Source organism: Pimephales promelas, chromosome 25 (assembly GCF_988280905.1).
Source record: "Pimephales promelas chromosome 25, fPimPro1.hap1.1, whole genome shotgun sequence".
In the NCBI taxonomy this organism is placed as follows: domain Eukaryota; kingdom Metazoa; phylum Chordata; class Actinopteri; order Cypriniformes; family Leuciscidae; genus Pimephales; species Pimephales promelas.
The window spans coordinates 23,277,362-23,298,467 of NC_142793.1; the positions used below are offsets into that span (position 1 = coordinate 23,277,362).

Genomic DNA, 21,106 nt, shown 5'->3' on the forward strand with positions numbered 1-21,106 from the left:
GGGCACCAGAAACTGTTTAGTTAACAAACATTCTTCAAAATCTTCCTTTATATTCAAAAGAGGAAATAAACTCATACAGGTTTAGAACAACATGAGAGTGAGTAAATAGTGACAGAATTTTCATTTTGGATGAAATAACTCTTAAATTGTATAAAATTAGATTAAAATTATTTGCAAAGAAAGAAAGAAAATAAACTGTTCCTTAAATATCTCTGTCGAACCACCATAAGCTTTGAGGGTATCTCCTATAAATATGCAAGACATCTGAAGACAGCAAATCAGGATCTGTGTGATTTATACAGCTGTCTGCAGAGTATTGTATTGTTGGCAAATGCATAGATTGTTCCAGAAGCAGGGAGACGGGGATACTGATATCAGAGGGGGAAATTCACCCACCTCCCTCTGGATCGCAAGACATTTCCAAGTGCTGGTTTCAAATTATAATGCAGAAAATATAGCCCGTAATAAAGATTTAATATTGTATATCAAAAGGTATATATATAAAAGATGTTTCATCTCTCTAAAAATTTCTTTACATTTTTTTTTGCTCTGTTTTGCACTCTACAGGGGTGAAGAAAACAAGGGCTCAAAATGGCTGAGTGAGTATATGAATGTCTTATTTGATTGATTTCAAATAAAAAAAATGGGAATATATTCCTATTCGATTGTAATTCTTTCATCATCCATCACAGCAAAAAGATGACATCGAGCCGCAGGCACCATCTTAAGGTAGAGTAAAGAATGCACAGATGCTTTTGATACTATATAATATAATAAAATATTTATTGAAGACCTCATGAAATAATATTTGACTTTTGTAAACTGTAATATAATATAATATAATATAATATAATATAATATAATATAATATAATATAATATAATATAGAGAAACCGCAAGGCTATCAGGAATTCTTACTTTCCTTACTCTCTTGTGAATACGGAGCAAGAAAATGTATGGCTTTGTCTAATCAAATGCTTGATGAGATTGTCCCTCATTCTAATACTATCTACAACAGACCAGCAAGTACCACATCACATCATGGCTTTAAAAAGTAAAATCCAACCTTTTGAAATTTTCCACCCTCCTGTTTAAATAGGAAAGAAAACTGCATATCATGTGATTAGGTCTTTACCATACTGTCATTTTTTTCTGACTGCTTTTATGTTTGTCAGTATGTGTGCTGCTGATAAAAACTCTATAATGGTGTTGTATGAAATGAAGGTCTAACTGATGTATTTGCTCTACAGAGTTTGGTGCTTAGCATTGCAAAGGGCCTTATGGATAAAGAAGCCGCTCAATTAATTGTAGACAGGGAGAATTACATGACAGAAGCCTGCCCTCCTCTGTCCATGCCCTCATCTACAGCGGAACTGCAGGTCTGTCGCCACATTCACCGAATGCATTATAAGTACTTGAAACTACAGAAAATATATGAAATTAGAAAACACAACATATTTACGAAAACTTAAAACATAAAAAAAAAACATTTGCTAAAACAAAAAACCCAGAAAATATACAAATGTATTTAGTTATTTTAGTAAAAACTATAATATTAATAAAATAAAACAACTGATGCACTTATGAAATTTACACGCCAGTATAGTGTAGCGTATTGATGTAGTCGGTACTTGAAGAAAACCGTAGACGCATATGGAAAACCAATGGAATCTATTTTGATTTTACAAGAATGCCATTTGAAATATGTTTTTCTTGACGTTTATGGTTGTGAACGAACAAATAGGCTCTTAATATTGTTTATTAATTCTTAACTTCTGTGGCTTTTAATATTATAATATAATACAATACAATGTAATATAATATAAACATTGAATGTACTCATGTTATTTAGATGGCGCCATGAATTAAGAAAACTATAGTAAACATCCAGAAAACCAATGGAATTTATTTAGATTTTGCTACAATCATCTCTTTTGGATATTAGAATGGCATTCAATATATTTTTTTTCTTGAAATTTATGGTTGTGAACGAACAAATATGTTCTTAGAATGTAGAGCTGTCCAGGTGTTTCACTGCATGCAAAAGATGCAAAAGGTTATAAAAGAGAGCTTGACTCTTTCAATGTCGCCATTCAGGAACTGTGCAAGAAACTTCACCATCAGATCGACAAGGTTGATGAGGAGAGATATGACTTGCAGAGCAAAGTAAACAAGGGAGAAAAAGAGGTAACTTATAAACTAAATACTCAAACACACCTTATGATGATGATGTTTCTGTTGAGTCTTGCGAACTTGAGCTGCTTCGAGAACGCTTTTGCGTGATTACATCATGAAGCATGTATGAAATCAGTCCAATGGTGTGACTGAACATGGTGGATATTATTTTAATGGGGCATTTAACCCATTTCAACATTAATCTTTATTGAAAGTGGATCATATATGTAGTCGAAATGTAAAATAGTTTTTGAATTTGGTGCCCTCTTGACCGAGAAAAGACAGAAAATAACCGAAGGGTGCATTTGTATGAAAGACTACAACACCCACAATGCACCACATTGCACAGCTCCACAAGCCACACCCACTAATCCGGAACTGTGCGATAGAAGAGAAATCATTCATCAGAGCAATCAGTCTTTCGTCTACAAGGCTAACGTTAGCTGCCATCAGAGTTTGAAATCCGTTTCACGCAAAATTTCTAGCTGTGGCGAGCAGGACGAGGGACGTGAAAGTGGTGCGAGAGGACGGCGCGAGCCCGGTGGTGTGAGTGATAATGAAAGACAAGAGACACACCGATCGGTCTCGTATCTCTCACAGATTTTATGTTGTGTGTGGACATAAATCGTCAATTAGGGGCTGTTGGCTTAAAATTTCGTTTTGTATTTGTTCATTTTACTATTAAAATGTTTAAATGTTCGCAGATTCCCGCCGCCTTCTTCGCACAACTACAAACCCCGTTAACGTTACATTGGCAAACTCATTAGTGAATTACTCCTCGTTTGTATTTCTTTCTAAATATGGTGTATTACTGCATGATACCTGAATGTTCAGTCAGTTGAACTGGGATGGTTCACATCACAACACAAACGTCCGTGTGCTCGTCTGAATCAGAGATTTCGTCCAGGAGAAATTGCCATTGTTGAAATTCTCTGCAGCAGACGGACTATCTTTGTCTGTAGGCCGTAGCACGTAGCGAGAGCACATGCACAGCAGTCCGCCTCAGCTCGAGCCAGTCCGGGCTCCTCGACCGCGACAGGCAGCCGCCTCCTGTTCCTCCATCAGCCTCAAATGCTCTTCACTATATTGCGGCTCGTAAAGATAGCCACGAATATCGGATTCGAGCAGCAGAATTTCAAAATTCTCTTCTTCCATATCATGTTTAGTTTCTTCTGTCATCGTCATACTTCCTATCTCCACAGTACTTCTTAGCTTAGCTTCCAAAAACAAGATGGCGGATATTGATTTAGTTTCTGCAAGTGAAGTCCCACCCACTGATCTGTAATAGTCCCACCCCCTGGAATAATAATGAGCTAATGTTTGTAGTCTACACTTTTCAATGAAACGTGACTCCCTGCTTATTATGAGGCAAAATGACGATTTTTTTCGTCATAATAAGCAGGAAGTAAAACACCTAAATCCTTTCCCCAGCGATCCTCCGAGGTGAGTCGTATAACAGTCAGTTCGGTTGTTCCTTCCCGGTTCGCCTTTTCAGGGCGCCGAGGTGGCTGTTCGAGAGAATGATCCCCTTAGCAGATTTTCTGAGATGGTGCTCACTGCGGAACATGAAATCCACGGGGAGGAGTCGGATCCAGATCCAACTCCTCCCACCTTACATACACCTAAACCTAACCAACTCCGCCCCCTGATCTCTAAACCCACCCCTAATCCCTAAACCCAACCCTAATCCTACCCATCTCCACCCCTTGGATCGTGATCCGACTCCTCCCCGTGGATCTCATGTTCTGCATTGAGGTGCTACTGGATTTTCTGGCAGCGTGGATATCTCGTTGGGTCCTACTCAGGCTCTGATTATGTAGCAAGAAGTACAGACTCTTCTCAGAAACGAGGCTATAGATAGGGTTCCTCTTCCCAGCAGGGAGTTATGGTTTTACAGCCATTACTACATTATTCCAACAAAGGATGATGTATGGTGATGTATCAGCTGTATGGTGATGTGGCCCAAAGGTCAGTCCTTCCAGAAAAATGTGGAGTTTTTTTTTGTGTGATTGTTGCGGGCAAAAATCCTTGATTATTCATGATGCAATCATGCAGAGGCATTAAAACAGTGTCTCGACGCAGCATCTTGTTCCCTCCATAGGGAACCAGGGTCACAGTCGAAATCCGAGACGTTCTCTGAGGTCCGTTTTGAGTCTAGTCTAATGTGTGTGTAGATTGAAGAACTGAAGATCAAGGTGGTCGACCTCATTGGCAAGTTCAAGAAACCCGCGTTGAAGAAAGTGCGCATGTCTGCCGATCAGATGCTTCAGGCTCTTCTGGGCTCCAAACACAAGGTGTCCCTGGATCTGAGAGCCAACCTGAAACAAGTCAAGAAGGAAGTTAAAGAAGAGGTGAGTGAAATATGATCCTGTGACTATTCCTTTGTCCTTATAGTACAGGGTAGATGTTATCTAAATCCATGAAGCCCCGAGAGGCATTGCATTAGTGATTTTACCATGGGTAAATCTCCCTAACTGGCCTCAATTCGCTCATTGGTTCTTATCAACCGCTAACCATGGCAAAAATCATGCTAACGCATGGCTCTCTGCCATCTTTGATGTAATCAGTCTGGTTTTCTTTCCATTCGCGCTGATTGTTTCAATGCATTCGCTAATTGGATAATTGGACTGAAAACGTTCTTAATGGCTTAAAATAATCTGATCGCAAACAGAGAAACAAAACCGGTTTAAAGCGTTAGAATATACATTTCCGCCTACCAGGGTTACAGGTTATTGTGCCATTGTAGATCCTCAGAGTCAGTCTGAGAAACTCCTGACTTCTAAGATCAACTAATTGCATGACGTAAATTCAGTTAATGACGCAATTGTGTGTTTCCACATAAGGAATTTTTAAATAATTGCATGTGTTGACAGCCCTGATATGTACACAGTATACAGGCCTATGCTCAGTTGAACTACCATTCCTTCACACTCAATTCTTCTCTCATAATCCAGACCTCAGATGTCGGTGACTGGCGTAAGAACGTTGAGGACAAGGCTGGTATGGGCGGCAGGAAGAAGATGTTTGAGGGCGAAGCCTAAATTCCTAGACATTTCTTTGTTTAATTATCGTCAGTGCTATGCAATCATTTATCTTTTTTGCCATAGTTTCAGTCCCACAAATGAGCATTTGTTTCATGTAGTATGTATATGTCCTGAAAGAGAATTGTGTATCATCGCTGAGCCACGACCATTAAATGAATGCTTTTGAGGAAAATCACTTTTGTGTTTGTTTTATTACGCATGTTTTGGTTCTTTCACTCCCTTACACTCTTTGACTAGTGCTTTGTTTTCACTGTAATGAATGAATACTAGACCATTTCACAAGATGTAAACAACACTGGTCCAGAAGCACATGTAAAGAAAACATCTTAAAGATGTTTGTTTAAATTTTTGATTCAGTTTTAAATGTTCTGTTGGTTGTATTTTATCCCAGCTTTTATGTAGTGTTAAAAAACTGAAACAGGAAGTGCTTCTGGACCAGTGTTGTTTACATCTTGTGAAATGGTCTATAGTACTGAAATTTAATTTGGTCGGTACACAACTTGAAGAAAGAAATATGGGTGGCATTTCAACTCACATTTATGGAGATCTCCTCTTTTGCTGTATGGTGATTGGTGAGTAAATATCCCATTATTTTGATATATAACCCTTTATTTGTTCTGTGAGATACGTTATGCATTGGTGTATTATGCATTGCTTCCGTTTTACGGCACACGCGCATGTGCGTCTTGAAGGAAGGGACATTTTGTCCTGATATTTCAGGAGCTTAGCGGTTTATTGGTCTAGGCTGAAACCTACTTCCATAAACAGGAATAAAAAACAGTATTTCCATCTTTCAAGGCATGCCTGGCTTTGCTCAGAAAGTCAAGAACGAGATCAAATCGCTGTATTCCTTTCAGTTGATTCGGTCAGACTGGGGCAAATTTGGAAACCAAAAATGTTTCATTCCTGTTGCTTGAAAAGTGAAGGTTTAATAAGATATTGTATATATATTTTTAATATTATAAAATATGTAATACAATATTTTTTGTTTTGTTTTAGCAAATGCATTTTTTTTATTAACTTAGAAAACTGTTAATGAACGGTTCCTCGTGTGTGGGCTTCAGTTTGTTAGATTAAAAATAAACTGCACAATCTAAAGAGGAGTTATTTATATGGACGGGGTTCGGGTGGAGATGAGGGATTTGATATTGTGTTTCAGGTGTGTGTGTGTTTTCTATTGGTTCTCTGAATGGATCTACTACCATAAAAAGAGAGATGGGATTTCCTTGGTCATGGGGGAATACAATATATACTGTAGTTATGATGCCCGCTCCCTGCAGAGACGCAGTTCTTCCTCCATTCTTCTGCGTGTGCCTCAGCTCAAAGGTGAGATGCTGCTTTCTCTATTTCATTATCTTATTGGTAATGTTGTAATAGCATCTGTGTGAATCTTGACCAACTGCACAGTATACATTTTTGCCATTGACAGATTTAATATTTTAACCAAATTAAGCTATTTGTGATGCATTTGAAAGGTGTTTTTCCTGCTTGTTTATTTGTTATTGTTTCAGTTATAAGCACAAATTGAGATGCGTAGTTTGCGCATGATATAAAACAGTCTGTATGTACTTTACAAAACGACCAACTGTCACTTATGACCCTGAGGTGCTTGTCAACCAAGAGAAGATTAGAGTAGTGCCGGACTGTAAATATTTGGGAATCATCCTAGACTCAAATCTATTATTCAAAAAGCATACTAAAAAGGTTGCCAATATTGTTAAATTTAACCTAGCAAATTTTAAGCATATAAGATCGTATTTATCAATGAAGGCCGCAAAAATCTTTCTGAATGCAATGATTCTCTCACATTTCTCTTACTGTTTAACTAGTTGGTCGCAAGCAAACAAAACAACAATGCAACCTTTGGAGTCACTTTATAAACAGGCATTAAAGACTCTGGACCGGAAAGGAAATAGTCATCATCATTGTCTTATAATTAAAAAACACAATATGCTCAGCTTTGAAAATTTCATACATTTCGCTGATGCATGTCTTGTTTTTAAGGTACTCCGTGGGTTTGCTCCACCACCACTGTGCCAATTCATAAAACAGAAAGACAAGGCCAATAGAGCTACTAGAGCAACAACAAGAGGGGACTGCATTGTTCAGTATAGACAAAGCAGGTTTGGAAATGCAGTCTTCTCTATTAGAGCCACAATTTTCTGGAATAGTTTGCCCAAAGAGTTAAGGGAGTGTAATAGTCTCTTCTCCTTTAAAAAACAACTTAGGTCTTGGTTTGGGGACACTTATACGTGTAAGCATACATCCTATACTTAGGTTTAAAATACACTTGTATGTGTATATGTGGATGGATGTATGTGTATATGGGTTGTGTACATGTATGAATGTATGTAGAGATGTGCGTATGTATATTGCGTACATTTGTTTGCGTATATGTATGGGTGAGAGAGTGTATGTATATTTATATATGGCCTGTGTATGCTCTTTATGTTTTTTAGGCTTATATTGATCCTGATATGTCCTGTTCATATTTTATTATATTACTACTGTACTTATTAAATGTATTTTTTACTGACTTTTGCATTTTAGGCAGCCTGCTAAGACCTGGCTAGGGACAGCAGATGAAAATTAGCACGCGTAGCTAACTCTGGCTTGTTTACAACATGTATTGTTGTTGATTAATGAGCATTGTCCCTATCAAATAAAAAAAAAAAAATATCATTTTTCAGAGCGTTTAAGAAATGTTTGTGCAGACTTGGATCGATTTGTTGGCAAATCAATAATCTGGTTTTATTTTGTTTTACTGGTATTTGTCATAATCTGTATTCTTGTTGGGAATATGAAAAAAAACTGCTACTGAAAAATCACTACAGTATGTATTTTGACACACACTTGGTCGATGAAAGATAATGTGTTGATTTGAGATTTTGAACCATTCACTTCAGCTGGTGTGTCTACAATCAACCCCATCGGATCTTGGTGCTTTAGACAATGATGCTATGGCTTAAATCTGGGGTATTAGCATTGTTCAAATGTAAAGGACTTTGCTACATATTTACTCACATTATCACAATGGTACTCATTGTCATACTTTTGACCTGGCATTGCAATTTGCATCGAGTAATCCTGACACAGAAGAAGAATAGACAGTTGATAATTGCTCTGTTTTTAACTAATTATCATATACATTTGTTATCCTATTAGAGATGTTTATGTTGTAAATATTAAATTAAGTTGAATGTTATTTGACACATTTATTTAAACGATACAATCTTTAATATAACATAATATGTGAGTTACTATTACAGGATTTTCAGGGATGTATGTTTAAGTCTGTTTGGTTTCATCGTGTTTTGGTTTATTTTTCCCTGTTCCTGTTTTGTCTGTGGCTTTAATCTAGTTCCAGACTAAAATACATTTTTGAGCTGTTTTAAAGTATGGAATCTTAGAATATGTCAGAGCAATTGTTTTGTATCAAGATGCACATCAGTTATATTTTTTTCTAAGCCACATTTAAAAAAAAAGATTTAAATGTCCTAATTGAACTAAGGCCTAATCTTGACTTAACCTAAGCGCCTTCTGTAAAACCATAAACCTTATTATTATTATTATTATTATTTATTTTGTGTAACATAGCCTTTGATTCTTCTTATCAGGGATTAACAATGAACGGAATCAGGAAGAGAGCTGGATGGAGAGTTGCAGAAGTATTTAGCGGCGTCTGCTGGTCATGGTGGGAACTGCAGGTAATCTGAATCTTCAAACCCTAACTAGATTTACATGACCGTGTGTTATGCATAATATTTCATGCACGACGTGCACAATATAACTGTGCAATAATAACTCTACATAACATGCAATTGATAAAACAGGATACTGACTACTGTTTCTTGTAATCAGTTTGATACTACACTCTTAGAAGAAATGGTTCTATTTAGAACCAGAAATGGTTCCATCCCCCGCTTCATATATGGAACTCCAAAATGGTTCTATTTTTTTTGTAAAAAGGTTCTATTAGCCAAGTATGGAACCCCAGGGTTCTATTTAGAACCCAGAGGAACCCTTTTTTAAGAGTGTATAGAACTTTCAGGGGTTCCAAATACGTAGCGCTGATAGAACCTTTTAAGGTTCTATATAGAACCTTTTCTTCTAAGAGTGTAGTCTGTAGCCAATGTGAAATGTGTCAATTGTTTCTGCATAAAACATAGCCTACCAACTCATTACATTACCCGTTTAATTAATGCCAAGTTCAGACTGCACGATTTTCAAAGCAGTCGGGTCACTGTTCTTTTCACACTGCATGACTAACTTGGCCAGCATTCAGTCGCTACTGAGTTCACACTGGACGATGGATCGGTGACAGAAGGTTTCACACTGCATGATTTTACAATAGAATCGCCGACAACTCTGTCTAGCACGCTGCGCGCAAACTACGTACGTTTCAAAACAAACACACGCGAGATGCGACAAGGAAACAACCTCACACGTTCAAGACCAGAGTTCTCACGTGAGACTTTTTCTTTTTCGACCCGGTTGTGGTACAGCTCAGATGAAACGTCAAACAGACACGAGTGCTCCTGCCAAATTTCTACTAATTTTTCTTCAATTTCTTGGGTCCCATCCAAATAGACAGAGAAGAAGCCTTTTTCTGAAACAATGCCATGTTGATTTATGTATGATCTATAACTCCTCCCCGAACTCCCCGCTGCTCTGTATCTTGCTCTCTCATGGGCTGTCGGTAATCGCCGATGTAGTTTTCAGTCAGAACTTGAATTTGTTAGCTGCAGAGTCTAATGAACACGCTATTATGTCATCTAAATCATCTGACTAGGGCTGTGGAGAATCTTTCTCAACTGAAAATAACTCATAATTGCAATTTGATGAAAATGAGAACATAAAACATTACATAATGTACATCATATCCTGTTGGAATTGATTAAAACAGTAGTAGCATCTCTATGACCAACATAAGCAGTCTTAGAAGTTTCTGTAAATAGTACACTATTAACAACTGAGTAAGTATTTGTAAATGATCTTATGTTTATTAGTAAGCACTGCTGACTTTGCAACCTAGAGGATCATGTTAGGTCAAAGCAGTGGGGGGAGCACCTCTGTAAAACACAATAAATTAGTTGTTTCTATTAATTAAACATAAAATTAAGTGTTATTCTCCAACACCCTGCATGTTAAACAATTCATTTATCAGATTCAACAACTGCCTTGAGCTAATTCTTCTTGTTAGTTTCATTATCCTGACATCTGGAAATTTGTTTTCTCCATTAGTCTATTTTAAGCAGTGTGATTGGCATACATTCGAAGCGGATATTTCAAGAGTCTGGCAAACCAACTGTGGTTAGTGCCTTGCCATAAAGAGGGGAGCCGAATGATGACGCCAGGTTTATATACCGTCCTTAAGTGCGTGTCCTGCTGCTAGTGGTCTGCTTCCTTCAGACATTCTTCTTTCAGGGCTGAGCTGCTGCTTAACTTTCTCACACAGGTGAGGACAATGTCTATTCACGGTTTGATTCCATTTAATCTCATCCAAAGATGCTTGACTTGTTTTTGGGGAGTTATTCACTTGGATTTTGGCATTTTTAGCAGATTGTAGTGATTTGGAACTCTAAAATAACTAGGAATATCAAATATTTTTAGTTTATTAAGTGATTATTTTTGCGTTATTTTTTCAATTAATTTAAATGAGTATTGTGCACAGATGATTTAATTCTAAATTCGCATGTATTAAATATTTTATTTTCTTGATACTGAATCATATGCTTGTTGAGTATCTTGCAATGCGTGTTGGACTGCCAAAATGAGCTTGGCACAAACATGACATTTTAACTGTATGACCATATTAACAGGAATATGTATGCTAAAATGCCACTCAGATGACAGAACTGTATTTCTAATGTATTTATTGTTTATACCATTAAAGGGATAGTTGAAAATTATATCATCATTTACTCACCCTCACATTGTTCCAAACCTGTATTCATTTCTTGTTTTGAGCACAGAAGGAGATATTATCAAGATATATTATGGGTTGTTATACCATTGACTTCCATGGTATAGAAAATAACACAATGGAAGGCAATGGGCACCAGAAACTGTTTAGTTAACAAACATTCTTCAAAATCTTCCTTTATATTCAAAAGAGGAAAGAAACTCATACAGGTTTAGAACAACATGAGAGTGAGTAAATGGTGACATAATTTTCATTTTGGATGAAATAACTCTTAAATTGTATAAAATTAGATTAAAATTATTTGCAAAGAAAGAAAGAAAATAAACTGTTCCTTAAATATCTCCATAAGCTTTGAGGGTATCTCCTATAAATATGCAAGACATCTGAAGGCAGCAAAACAGGATCTGTGTGATTTTTACAGCTGTCTGCAGAGTATTGTATATTGTTGGCAAATGCATAGATTGTTCCAGAAGCAGGGAGACGGAGATACTGATATCAGAGGGGGAAATTCACCCACCTCCCTCTGGATCGCAAGACATTTCCAAGTGCTGGTTTCAAATTATAATGCAGAAAATATAGCCCACTCTATATGACACAATATCTCTTAATGTGTATATCACATAAAGAACCTTTGAAGGAATCAAGATTAAATATTGCATATCAAAAGGTAAAATATATAAAACTTGTTTCATCTCTCTAAAAATGTCTTTAAATTTTCTTGCACTGTTTCCCACTCTGTACAAAAAGAAGGTGAAGAAAAGAAGGGGACAAAATGTCTGAGTGAGTATACGAATATATCTGTTATTTATTTTATGTATTTAATATTAAAGAAATGGGATTCTATTTCTTGTTTTGTTCAATTGTAATTCCTTAATCATCCATCACAGCAAAAAGATGACATCGAGCCGCAGGCACCATCTCAAGGTAGAGTAAAGAATGCACAGACGCTTTTGATACTATATACTATAATAAAATTGATTTATAGCACTATAATGGTGTTGTATGAAATGAAGGTCTAACTGTGTATTTGCTCTACAGAGTTTGGTGCTTAGCATTGCAAAGGGCCTTATGGATAAAGAAGCCGCTCAATTAATTGTAGACAGGGAGAATTACATGGCACAAGCCTGCCCTCCTCTGTCCATGCCCTCATCTACAGCGGATTTGCAGGTCTGTCGCCACATTCTCCGAATGAATTAAAAGTCCTTCAAACTACAGAAAATATGATTTTCGGTCTCTCATAGCACATGTACATCACTTAGATGTTTCTTTTTGTTTGTTTAGAAGACAGAATGTTTAAGTACATTCTTTACAAAAACAGTTAATCAATGAATATATCATTATACTCATGATCTTCAGGGTTATTATCCTTACCTAAAACTGAATATTTATATGGTAGTAGTCAAGGCAACATTTGAATTAAAAAATAATTAAAACTAAGACAAAACACAAATTTACTAAAACTTAAAATTTTTAATTTTTTTAAAGTTATTTGCAAATTTTAGTAAAAACTATAATATTAATAAAATAAAACAACTGATGCACACAAGGTATTTACAAGGCACTTCGAAAATACTTCAAGAAAACCAGATGCATCTCGAAAACCAATGAAATATATTTAGATTTTTCAAAAATATTTTGAATGTTAGAATGGCATTTTAAAATATTTTTTTTTCTTGAGGTTTCTGGAACGAACAAATGTGCCCTTAATATTATTTATTAATGCTAAACTTTGTGGCTTTTTATAATATAATAATACAATTCATTTTATAGAATATAATATAAACATTGATGTACTCATCTTGTTATTTCGATACTTTAAGAAAACCAATGGAATTTATTTAGATTTTGCTACAATCTTCTCTTTTGGATATTAGAATGGCATTCAAAATATTTTTTTCTTGACATTTATGATTGTGAACGAACAAATATGTTCTTAGTATGTAGTGTTGCCCAGATGTTCCACTGATGTCTCAGTGATGTATATGCGGCTAGGGATGATACAAGTTACATTGCATACTCTTGAAACATTATGATGCAAAAGATAGTTAGAAAAAAGAACTTGGCATTTTTTTAATGTCGCCATTCAGGAACTGTGCAAGAAACTTCACCATCAGATCGACACGGTTGATGAGGAGAGATATGACTTGCAGAGCAAAGTAAACAAGGGAGAAAAAGAGGTAACTTTACAAAATACTCAAACATACCTTATGATGATGATGACGATGATTATGATGATGGCGATGTTTCTGTTGAGTCTATATATTGGATTTTCTGAGGTCCGTTTTGAGTCTAGTCTAATGTGTGTGTAGATTGAAGATCTGAAGATCAAGGTGGTCGACCTCATTGGCAAGTTCAAGAAACCCGCGTTGAAGAAAGTGCGCATGTCTGCCGATCAGATGCTTGGGGCTCTTCTGGGCTCCAAACACAAGGTGTCCCTGGATCTGAGAGCCAACCTGAAACAAGTCAAGAAGGAGGTCAAAGAGGAGGTGAGTGAATGGTTATAGTATCTAAATTAAGTGTAGCATCAGTTCTGGCAGGTTAGTCAAGCTCGCCTCAGCTGATCCACGTCTACCTATAGGAATATGACGCCTATCACTGTACACATGTACACTCACCTAAAGGATTATTAGGAACACCTGTTCAATTTCTCATTAATGCAATTATCTAATCACCCAATCACATGGCTGTTGCTTCAATGGCCCCTTAGTGCCAATTGGGCATTGTTTAAATGCCACGCCCTGGTGCTGGTCAAGACAATCTCCTGTACTCCAAACTGGGAGAGAAAGGTGATTTAAGCAAATTTGAGCATGGCATTGAGTGTTGTTGAGACATTCAGATGGTAGAGTCAGAATTTGGCGTAAACAGAATGAGAACATGGATCATCATGCCTTGTTACCACTGTGCAGGCTGGTGGTGGTGGTGGTGTAATGGTGTGGGGGATGTTTTCTTGGCACACTTTAGTCCTCTTAGTGCCAATTGGGCATCGTTTAAATGCCACGGCCTACCTGAGCATTGTTTCTGACCATGTTCATCCCTTTATGGCCACCATGTCCCCATCCTCTGATGGCTACTTCCAGCAGGATAATGCACCATGTCACAAAGCTCCAATCATTTCAAATTGGTTTCTTGAACATGCCAATGAGTTGACTGTACTAAAATGGCCCCCACAGTCACCAGATCTCAACCCAATAGAGGATCTTTGGGATGTGGTGGAACGGGAGCTTCGTGTCCCACAAATCTCCATCAACTGCAAGATGCTATCCTATCAATATGGACCAATGTTTCTAAAGAATGCTTTCAACACCTTGTTGAATCAATGCCACGAAGAATTAAGGCAGTTCTGAAGGCGGAAGGGGGTCAAACACAGTATTAGTGTGGTGTTCCTAATAATCCTAAAATAATTCCTAAAATAAGTGAGTGTATAATCTCCTTTAGTATTATCAGCAGCTATCGCGTTTCTCAGGAGCTAATTACCCTCCTCCATCCCCAGCTCCTCCTCAGTCAGTCAGGAGGAGCTGGAGTATGGCATTCTGATTCGCCTTGAATCAGAATAAATTCTTCGAATTATGGTGTACTTTAAAATCTCGAATTAATGATATCTGCAATACATTCATGTTTGTTAACTGTTAACCCTAAGGGGGGTTACTGCTGCTCCCCCGGCTCTTATCCATGCACAGGGTGATCTCGCCCAGAACAGAACCATACTGCCAATCCTTACTGTATGCTAATTGTCAATTGTATTTGACGATAGTGGTCCTGACAGAAATAATAATGCCATAAGCCCTGAAAGGCCGTGCATTACAGTGATTTTACCATGGGTAAATCCTCCTAACTGGCCTCAAGTCGTCTATTGCTTGTAGCATGGGTGGGCATTTAAATAATTATAATATAATAATAATAATATAATATAAACACTTATCACATAAATATAATTAAAAATAATATTTATTATTTAAACAAACGTCAACCGTCCCAGACAACAACATAGTGTTGGCTCTCATGATTTACTGCTTTAATAAATATGCAAAGCAACAGCAAAGAGCTTGTTTACGTTTTAGACATGTCAAGTTCCAATACTGAACAGAACCACATGGATGTAACACTTTTGAGAAACAATCACATAATATGACAACGCTCGTGTTTTAAACCTGAACAGACCCTGGAATGAATAATTCACTGAGTCTCTTTGATGTAATCAGTCTGGTTTTCTTTCCATTAGCGCTGATTGTTTCAATGCATTCGCTAATTGGATAATTGGACTGAAAACTTTCTTAATGTCTTAAAATCTGATCGCAAACAGAGAAACAAAACCGGTTTAAAGCGTTAGAACATTTCCGCCTACCAGGGTTACAGGTTATTGTGCCATTGTAGATCCTCAGAGTCAGTCTGAGAAACTCCTGACTTCTAAGATCAACTAATTGCATGACGTAAATTCAGTTAATGACGCAATTGTGTGTTCCCACATAAGGAATTTTTAAATAATTGCATGCGTTGACAGCCCTGATATGTACACAGTATACAGGCCTATGCTCAATTGAACTACCATTCCTTCACACTCAATTCTTCTCTCATAATCCAGACCTCAGATGTCGGAGACTGGCGTAAGAACGTTGAGGACAAGGCTGGTATGGGCGGCAGGAAGAAGATGTTTGAGGGCGAAGCCTAAATTCCTAGACATTTCTTTGTTTAATTATTGTCAGTGCTATGCAATCATTTATCTTTTTTGCCATAGTTTCAGTCCCACAAATGAGCATTTGTTTCATGCAGTATGTATATGTCCTGAAAGAGAATTGTGTATCATCGCTGAGCCACGACCATTAAATGAATGCTTTTGAGGAAAATCCCTTTTGTGTTTGTTTTATTACGCATGTTTTGGTTCTTTCACTCCCTTACACTCTGTTTTGACTGTAATGAATGAATACTATAGTGCTACTGTATGCTGTATTTTTTCATTAGTTTCATTGCTCTATATGTATTCCTTCAATTAAATTAAATTTTAATTTAATGAAATTTAATTTGGTCGGTACACAACTTCCAGAAGAAATATGGGTGGTATTTCAATCTCTTTTGCTGTATGGTGAGTAATTTAAAATACTTCTTCTTTTTTTTTTTTTTTTTTTTTGCTGAAATATCTCTCATTATTTTGATTTTTTTTTTGATGATTTGTTCTGTCAGATGTGTTATGCATCTGGGTGAATTAAGCATTGCTTCCGTTTTACAGCACACACACACATCTGCGTCTTGAAGGAAGGGAAATTTTGTCATGCCGAGGATGGGCTCAGGATATTTCAGGAGCTCAGCGGCTTATTGGTCTAGGCTGGAACCCACTTCCATAAACAGGACTCCCAAGATATGCTGACCCATCAGACTACAACATATATATCCTATTTAACTTTTCTCTCTCTGAGGCTCACCAGTCTTTCCAGTTCTTCCTCCAAGTGTTCCTCTTCTTCTCATTAGGTGAGCGTCATTCCAGAACTCTCTGTAGATCTGTACGTAAAAGACAAAGGCACATCTTTGAAAGCAAACATTTGTGCATAGATTTAGATAATATTTATCTACTAAAACAATTACGTTACTGATGAATCTTTCCATGTTGTTTAGAGACATACTGTGCTCTAAGTGCTTGATTTTTACATCCATATGTCCAGACACATATACAGTAGACTTTTAATATTCATGAGTGTGCTTTTAAATGTAGTTATGAATTACCTGATAATTTATGTATATAAGTATACATTATCTTTATTAATAATAAAATAGAGAATTTATATGAATTTGAAATGTAGGTATTGCAAGGAAACCATAGTTAACAGCAATACCATTAATTTATTTATTTCCATTATTCAATTAAATGTTCTATTTTAATATGCTCTAATTGATACGACAGTTTATTGTGTTTAAATCACGGGGTTGACTGTAGTTGTTACTGATAAAATATATCTTTATATTATTTTTATCATTAAAATGATTGATTAATACATTATAACATCTTTACTCTTCAAAAAAAGGTCAGCAATTTTCAACTTTTTTAAATGTCATACAAGATTAGAGTTGGAGTTGAACTCTAATTCAACTTTTTAAGTCAGTTTAATGTAATTTAAGTTGAAATGACTTAAACATGCAAGTTGATTGTATTTAATTTAAGGTAGTAACGTTTTTAACAGTATAATCTTTAATCACATTTGTCTTATAGCCTGAATACAGCAGCTGATCGCTGGTATCATGTTTATGACCTTTTGAAGTCGTGTCAAATGTGTCTCAAGCATCTCAGTATGTTGAGCTAAACTTACAGACTCAGTCTCCCTGATTGAATTTCATTTCTTACCAAACTTTACCAGTTTAAAACCGCATTGAGGTGCTTGTCTTGGATTGGCCAATTAACTAAACTGCCAATATCTAATGAGTAATTTCTATCCCATCCAGGGTGAAAACACACTAAACCACCAAGATGTCAGAGTAAGTATTCTAATCTTAATTGCTGTGGGTTCTTTATCAGTTTAGAATAACATTTTACATAGTGTAAAGACTACTATGTGTAATTTAAAATGAAGCTATGTTTATTTTGAATAGAATAGTTTATAATAGAATCCCTAGCGCTCTGAGTAAGTACAGCTCTGTTTGATACTCATGGTGAACTTGTTTTCATAAACAGAAAAAAGATGACCTCCAGCCGCAGGCATCATTTGAAGGTTAGCCAATTTTACAGTCATTTCATTTTTTTTAATTTTTTTTTTATGTTTTGTAAAGCGTATTGTTGATTTCTCTTCCTCTAACCCCTCAGAGCCTGGTGCTCTCCATCGCCTTCAATCTGCTGGAAGCGGAAGCCAAGCAGGCGGTTATTGATAAGGAGAACTACATGAGTGAACACTGCCCTGCTCTGGATCTGCCTGGATCCCAGCAAGAGCTGCAGGTGACCCCCTTATTGCTCGTTTCACCTGTAAAAATTATATGATCAATAATTTATTTTTGCATTGCTTTAACTCATCAAAATAAGTTAAGCGATTTTCAACTTTTTTTTTATAAGTTATTCAAGCTTCAACTAAGTCAGTTTAATGTAATTTACGTTGAAATGACTTAAACATGCAAGTTGATTTTAGATTGTAGTTAAAAAAAATACTGCAGCAACTTTTTTCTTTACAGTTTATGAATATTGTTATACAATATTTAAGCATTATTTTTTATCATCACATCAATACTATAGCTGTTTTTGCAATATAACTGTATTAGTATTTTGTATTACTTTTGTAATTATATATCATATATATATTGCAATTTTACATTATAAATAACTTTAACTAACTCTTAATTTATTAGTTATTTAAAAAGTTACTTATAGTCAACAGAATGTCTGGACCAACAAAATAAAGTGTTACCAACTTGTATATATAAACAATTATATTAATATAAAAATAGTAATGTATATTAATACGTGGTCAATTAATTTTATATGATCTATGCATGATTATATAATAATATGAGGTCACTATATATATAAATATATAAACATTTTTTTCAAACTATTTTTATACCATTCATTAACACTTTGTCAATGTTAGTTAAAATGTGTGCTCATGTTAGTTCACATTGCATTAACTAATGTTGACAACTTTTGATATTAAAATGCAAATATTGGCAATTTTAGAAAATATTGGTATTAGTATTAGTAATATTAGTATTAGTCTAGTATTTACTTAGAGTAAGAAATGCAGTATTGTTTATTTAAAAAATAATTGATTATTGTTGGTTCATATATATATATATATATATATATATATATATATATATGAAGAGTTCAGATGCAAAAGCCTCTAAATGCCATTTGAAATTTTCTTCTTTAATGATGATTTTTATCAAACTTGTATATTTAAGTTCAGTAATTTCACTTAAATAACAATTAATAGGTAATTATCATTGCCATTTAAGTGAAATTACTGAACTTAAATATACAAGTTTGATAAAAATCATCATTAAAGAAGAAAATTTCAAATGGCATTTAGAGGCTTTTGCATCTGAACTCTTCATATATGATCACATATTATTGATACTCCATATATAATTAGATCATATGTAATTAAGTGACCCCATATTAATACACATTTATTAAATATAATTACTTAATTGTATATATTATATTAAATATATTTGTTTATATATAAGTTATATATAAACTAATTGTTTATATTTAAGTTGGTAACACTTTATTTCGATAGTCCCCTTTAGACATTCAGTTGACTATACATGTAACTTTGCAAGTACGTCAGCCTAACACCTAAGGGTCTAATACTAATACTCTAACGACTGTAAGTTGATATTAAGTTGCAGTTACTTATAGTTAGTAGAAAGCAGACCAGTGTAACCTAAACGTTATATAAAGTTACACTGCATTCAATGTATATGTTTTTAGGTGCTTTACTTGTGAACTGAAGCAAGGAAGGTTATAGAATGCATACATAATTGTTATATGTTTGATAATCAATATCATATATCATGTATCAGGACCTGTGCAAGAAACTGCACCAACAGATCGACACTATTGATGAGGAGAGATACGACTTGGAGGCCAAGGTTTCCAAGGCAAACAAGGAGGTAAAGACCATAACACCTCAGTGTCATCATTTGATCAGTGATTCATCTATTTATAAGTTTTTCCAAAGTTATTTATTATTATTATATAATATAGATTGAGGATCTGAAGCTCAAGGTGGTCGACCTCATTGGCAAGTTCAAGAAACCCGCGTTGAAGAAAGTGCGCATGTCTGCCGATCAGATGCTTGGGGCTCTTCTGGGCTCCAAACACAAGGTGTCCATGGATCTGAGAGCCAACCTGAAACAAGTCAAGAAGGAGGTCAAGGAAGAGGTGGGTTGCACATTCAGACATGTTTCTTTCCTTTGTTTGGCCATGGGAACATCTCCAAGTGTGATGTATTTGGGCTTTATCCTCATCTCAGCACATTGTATTCATGTCTGATGTTTTTATGTTCCACAGTCTGTAGAACAAGTCGGCGACTGGCGTAAGAACGTTGAGGACAAGGCTGGTATGGGCGGCAGGAAGAAGATGTTTGAGTCCGAGGCTTAAGATGTATCGTTTTTGTTCTCCCAAATGTCTTACATTTTCTCTGCCAAACATCGTTCTATCCTGTGAGCCTCCCGTTCAAATAAAAAGTATTTTTCCTGGACTATTTTGCACATTGTACATTGTCCGAGTGTTGAATGGCATGGCGTTAAATATTAGTGTATACATGTATGCCTTTGTATCCTCTACTGAGCAGCCAATAGCATTCGCATGTTCACTACTGTTCAAAGGTTTGGGGTCGGTAATATTTGAAATGTTTTTGAAAGAAGACTATTATGATCATCAAGGCTGCATTTTAAGATTAAAAAAACACAGTGAATACAGTACTTTTGTTAACATTTAAAATAAATGTTTTCTATTTGAAGATATGTTCAAATGTAATTTATTCCTGTGATGAATTTTCAGCATCAGTACTGTCACATGATCCTTCAGAAATCATCATAATATAATAAAACCCATTTCTGATTATGATCAATGTTGCAAACAGTTTTGCTGCTCCATATTTGGTTGGAAAACCATTCTTTCAGGTTTCTACGATGAATGGAAAGTTCAAAAGAACAGCATTTATTTGAAATGTATACATTATAAATGTATTTTTTTTTTACTGTCACTTTTGATTAATTTAATGCATCCTTGCTGAACAAATGCAAAAAGGTAAACTTTTGAATGGTATTGTAGGCTTCATGTAAACTTTAAAACAATTGCCTACATAAAACAGATTTAATATTACATTTTTGTCTGCAGTACGAGTTTATTTTATGAAAGATCCTGAAAGGCATAAAGGAAGATTTAAACTCATTTTCATGTATTGAAAAATGAATGAATTATGATTGAGTTATTATGATATTGTACAGTAATACAAGGTAAATTTTCATATAAAATGCT

General features: G+C 35.5%; 3 protein-coding genes across 4 annotated transcripts; all 3 read left to right on the plus strand.

Moving 5' to 3' along the window:
- Positions 1-542: 542 nt before the first annotated feature.
- LOC120460299 (troponin I, fast skeletal muscle-like) lies at positions 543-5,394 on the plus strand. Its single transcript, XM_089127922.1, has 6 exons — positions 543-599; positions 693-729; positions 1,251-1,379; positions 2,098-2,187; positions 4,350-4,526; positions 5,130-5,394. The coding sequence occupies exons 1-6, from the start codon at positions 592-594 to the stop codon at positions 5,214-5,216; spliced, it is 528 nt and encodes a 175-aa protein (XP_088984048.1). The 5' UTR covers positions 543-591; the 3' UTR covers positions 5,217-5,394.
- Positions 5,395-10,540: 5,146 nt separating this feature from the next.
- LOC120460301 (troponin I, fast skeletal muscle-like) lies at positions 10,541-15,986 on the plus strand. 2 transcript variants are annotated; one of them, XM_039648007.2, is made up of 7 exons: positions 10,541-10,677; positions 11,893-11,925; positions 12,033-12,069; positions 12,184-12,312; positions 13,233-13,322; positions 13,455-13,631; positions 15,725-15,986. In XM_039648007.2, the coding sequence occupies exons 2-7, from the start codon at positions 11,918-11,920 to the stop codon at positions 15,809-15,811; spliced, it is 528 nt and encodes a 175-aa protein (XP_039503941.1). In that variant the 5' UTR covers positions 10,541-10,677; positions 11,893-11,917; the 3' UTR covers positions 15,812-15,986. The 2 variants fall into 2 exon arrangements, with proteins under 2 accessions (XP_039503941.1, XP_039503943.1); XM_039648009.2 differs by having other exon boundaries at positions 10,616-10,677; positions 11,896-11,925.
- Positions 15,987-16,516: 530 nt separating this feature from the next.
- Positions 16,517-20,691, plus strand: LOC120460300 (troponin I, fast skeletal muscle). Its single transcript, XM_039648006.2, has 7 exons — positions 16,517-16,605; positions 17,572-17,604; positions 17,801-17,837; positions 17,930-18,058; positions 19,645-19,734; positions 19,829-20,005; positions 20,135-20,691. The coding sequence occupies exons 2-7, from the start codon at positions 17,597-17,599 to the stop codon at positions 20,222-20,224; spliced, it is 531 nt and encodes a 176-aa protein (XP_039503940.2). The 5' UTR covers positions 16,517-16,605; positions 17,572-17,596; the 3' UTR covers positions 20,225-20,691.
- The last annotated feature ends 415 nt before the right edge of the window (positions 20,692-21,106 follow it).

Bases quoted from the DNA above. Each gene is read 5' to 3' on its own strand.
- LOC120460299 (XM_089127922.1), top strand. The intron at 730-1,250 runs GTAGAGTAAAGA...TTTGCTCTACAG, and splicing joins GCCGCAGGCACCATCTTAAG to AGTTTGGTGCTTAGCATTGC. The intron at 4,527-5,129 runs GTGAGTGAAATA...CTCATAATCCAG, and splicing joins AGAAGGAAGTTAAAGAAGAG to ACCTCAGATGTCGGTGACTG.
- LOC120460301 (XM_039648007.2), top strand. The intron at 12,313-13,232 runs GTCTGTCGCCAC...GTCGCCATTCAG, and splicing joins CATCTACAGCGGATTTGCAG to GAACTGTGCAAGAAACTTCA. The intron at 13,323-13,454 runs GTAACTTTACAA...ATGTGTGTGTAG, and splicing joins TAAACAAGGGAGAAAAAGAG to ATTGAAGATCTGAAGATCAA.
- LOC120460300 (XM_039648006.2), top strand. The intron at 17,838-17,929 runs GTTAGCCAATTT...CTAACCCCTCAG, and splicing joins GCCGCAGGCATCATTTGAAG to AGCCTGGTGCTCTCCATCGC. The intron at 19,735-19,828 runs GTAAAGACCATA...TATATAATATAG, and splicing joins TTTCCAAGGCAAACAAGGAG to ATTGAGGATCTGAAGCTCAA.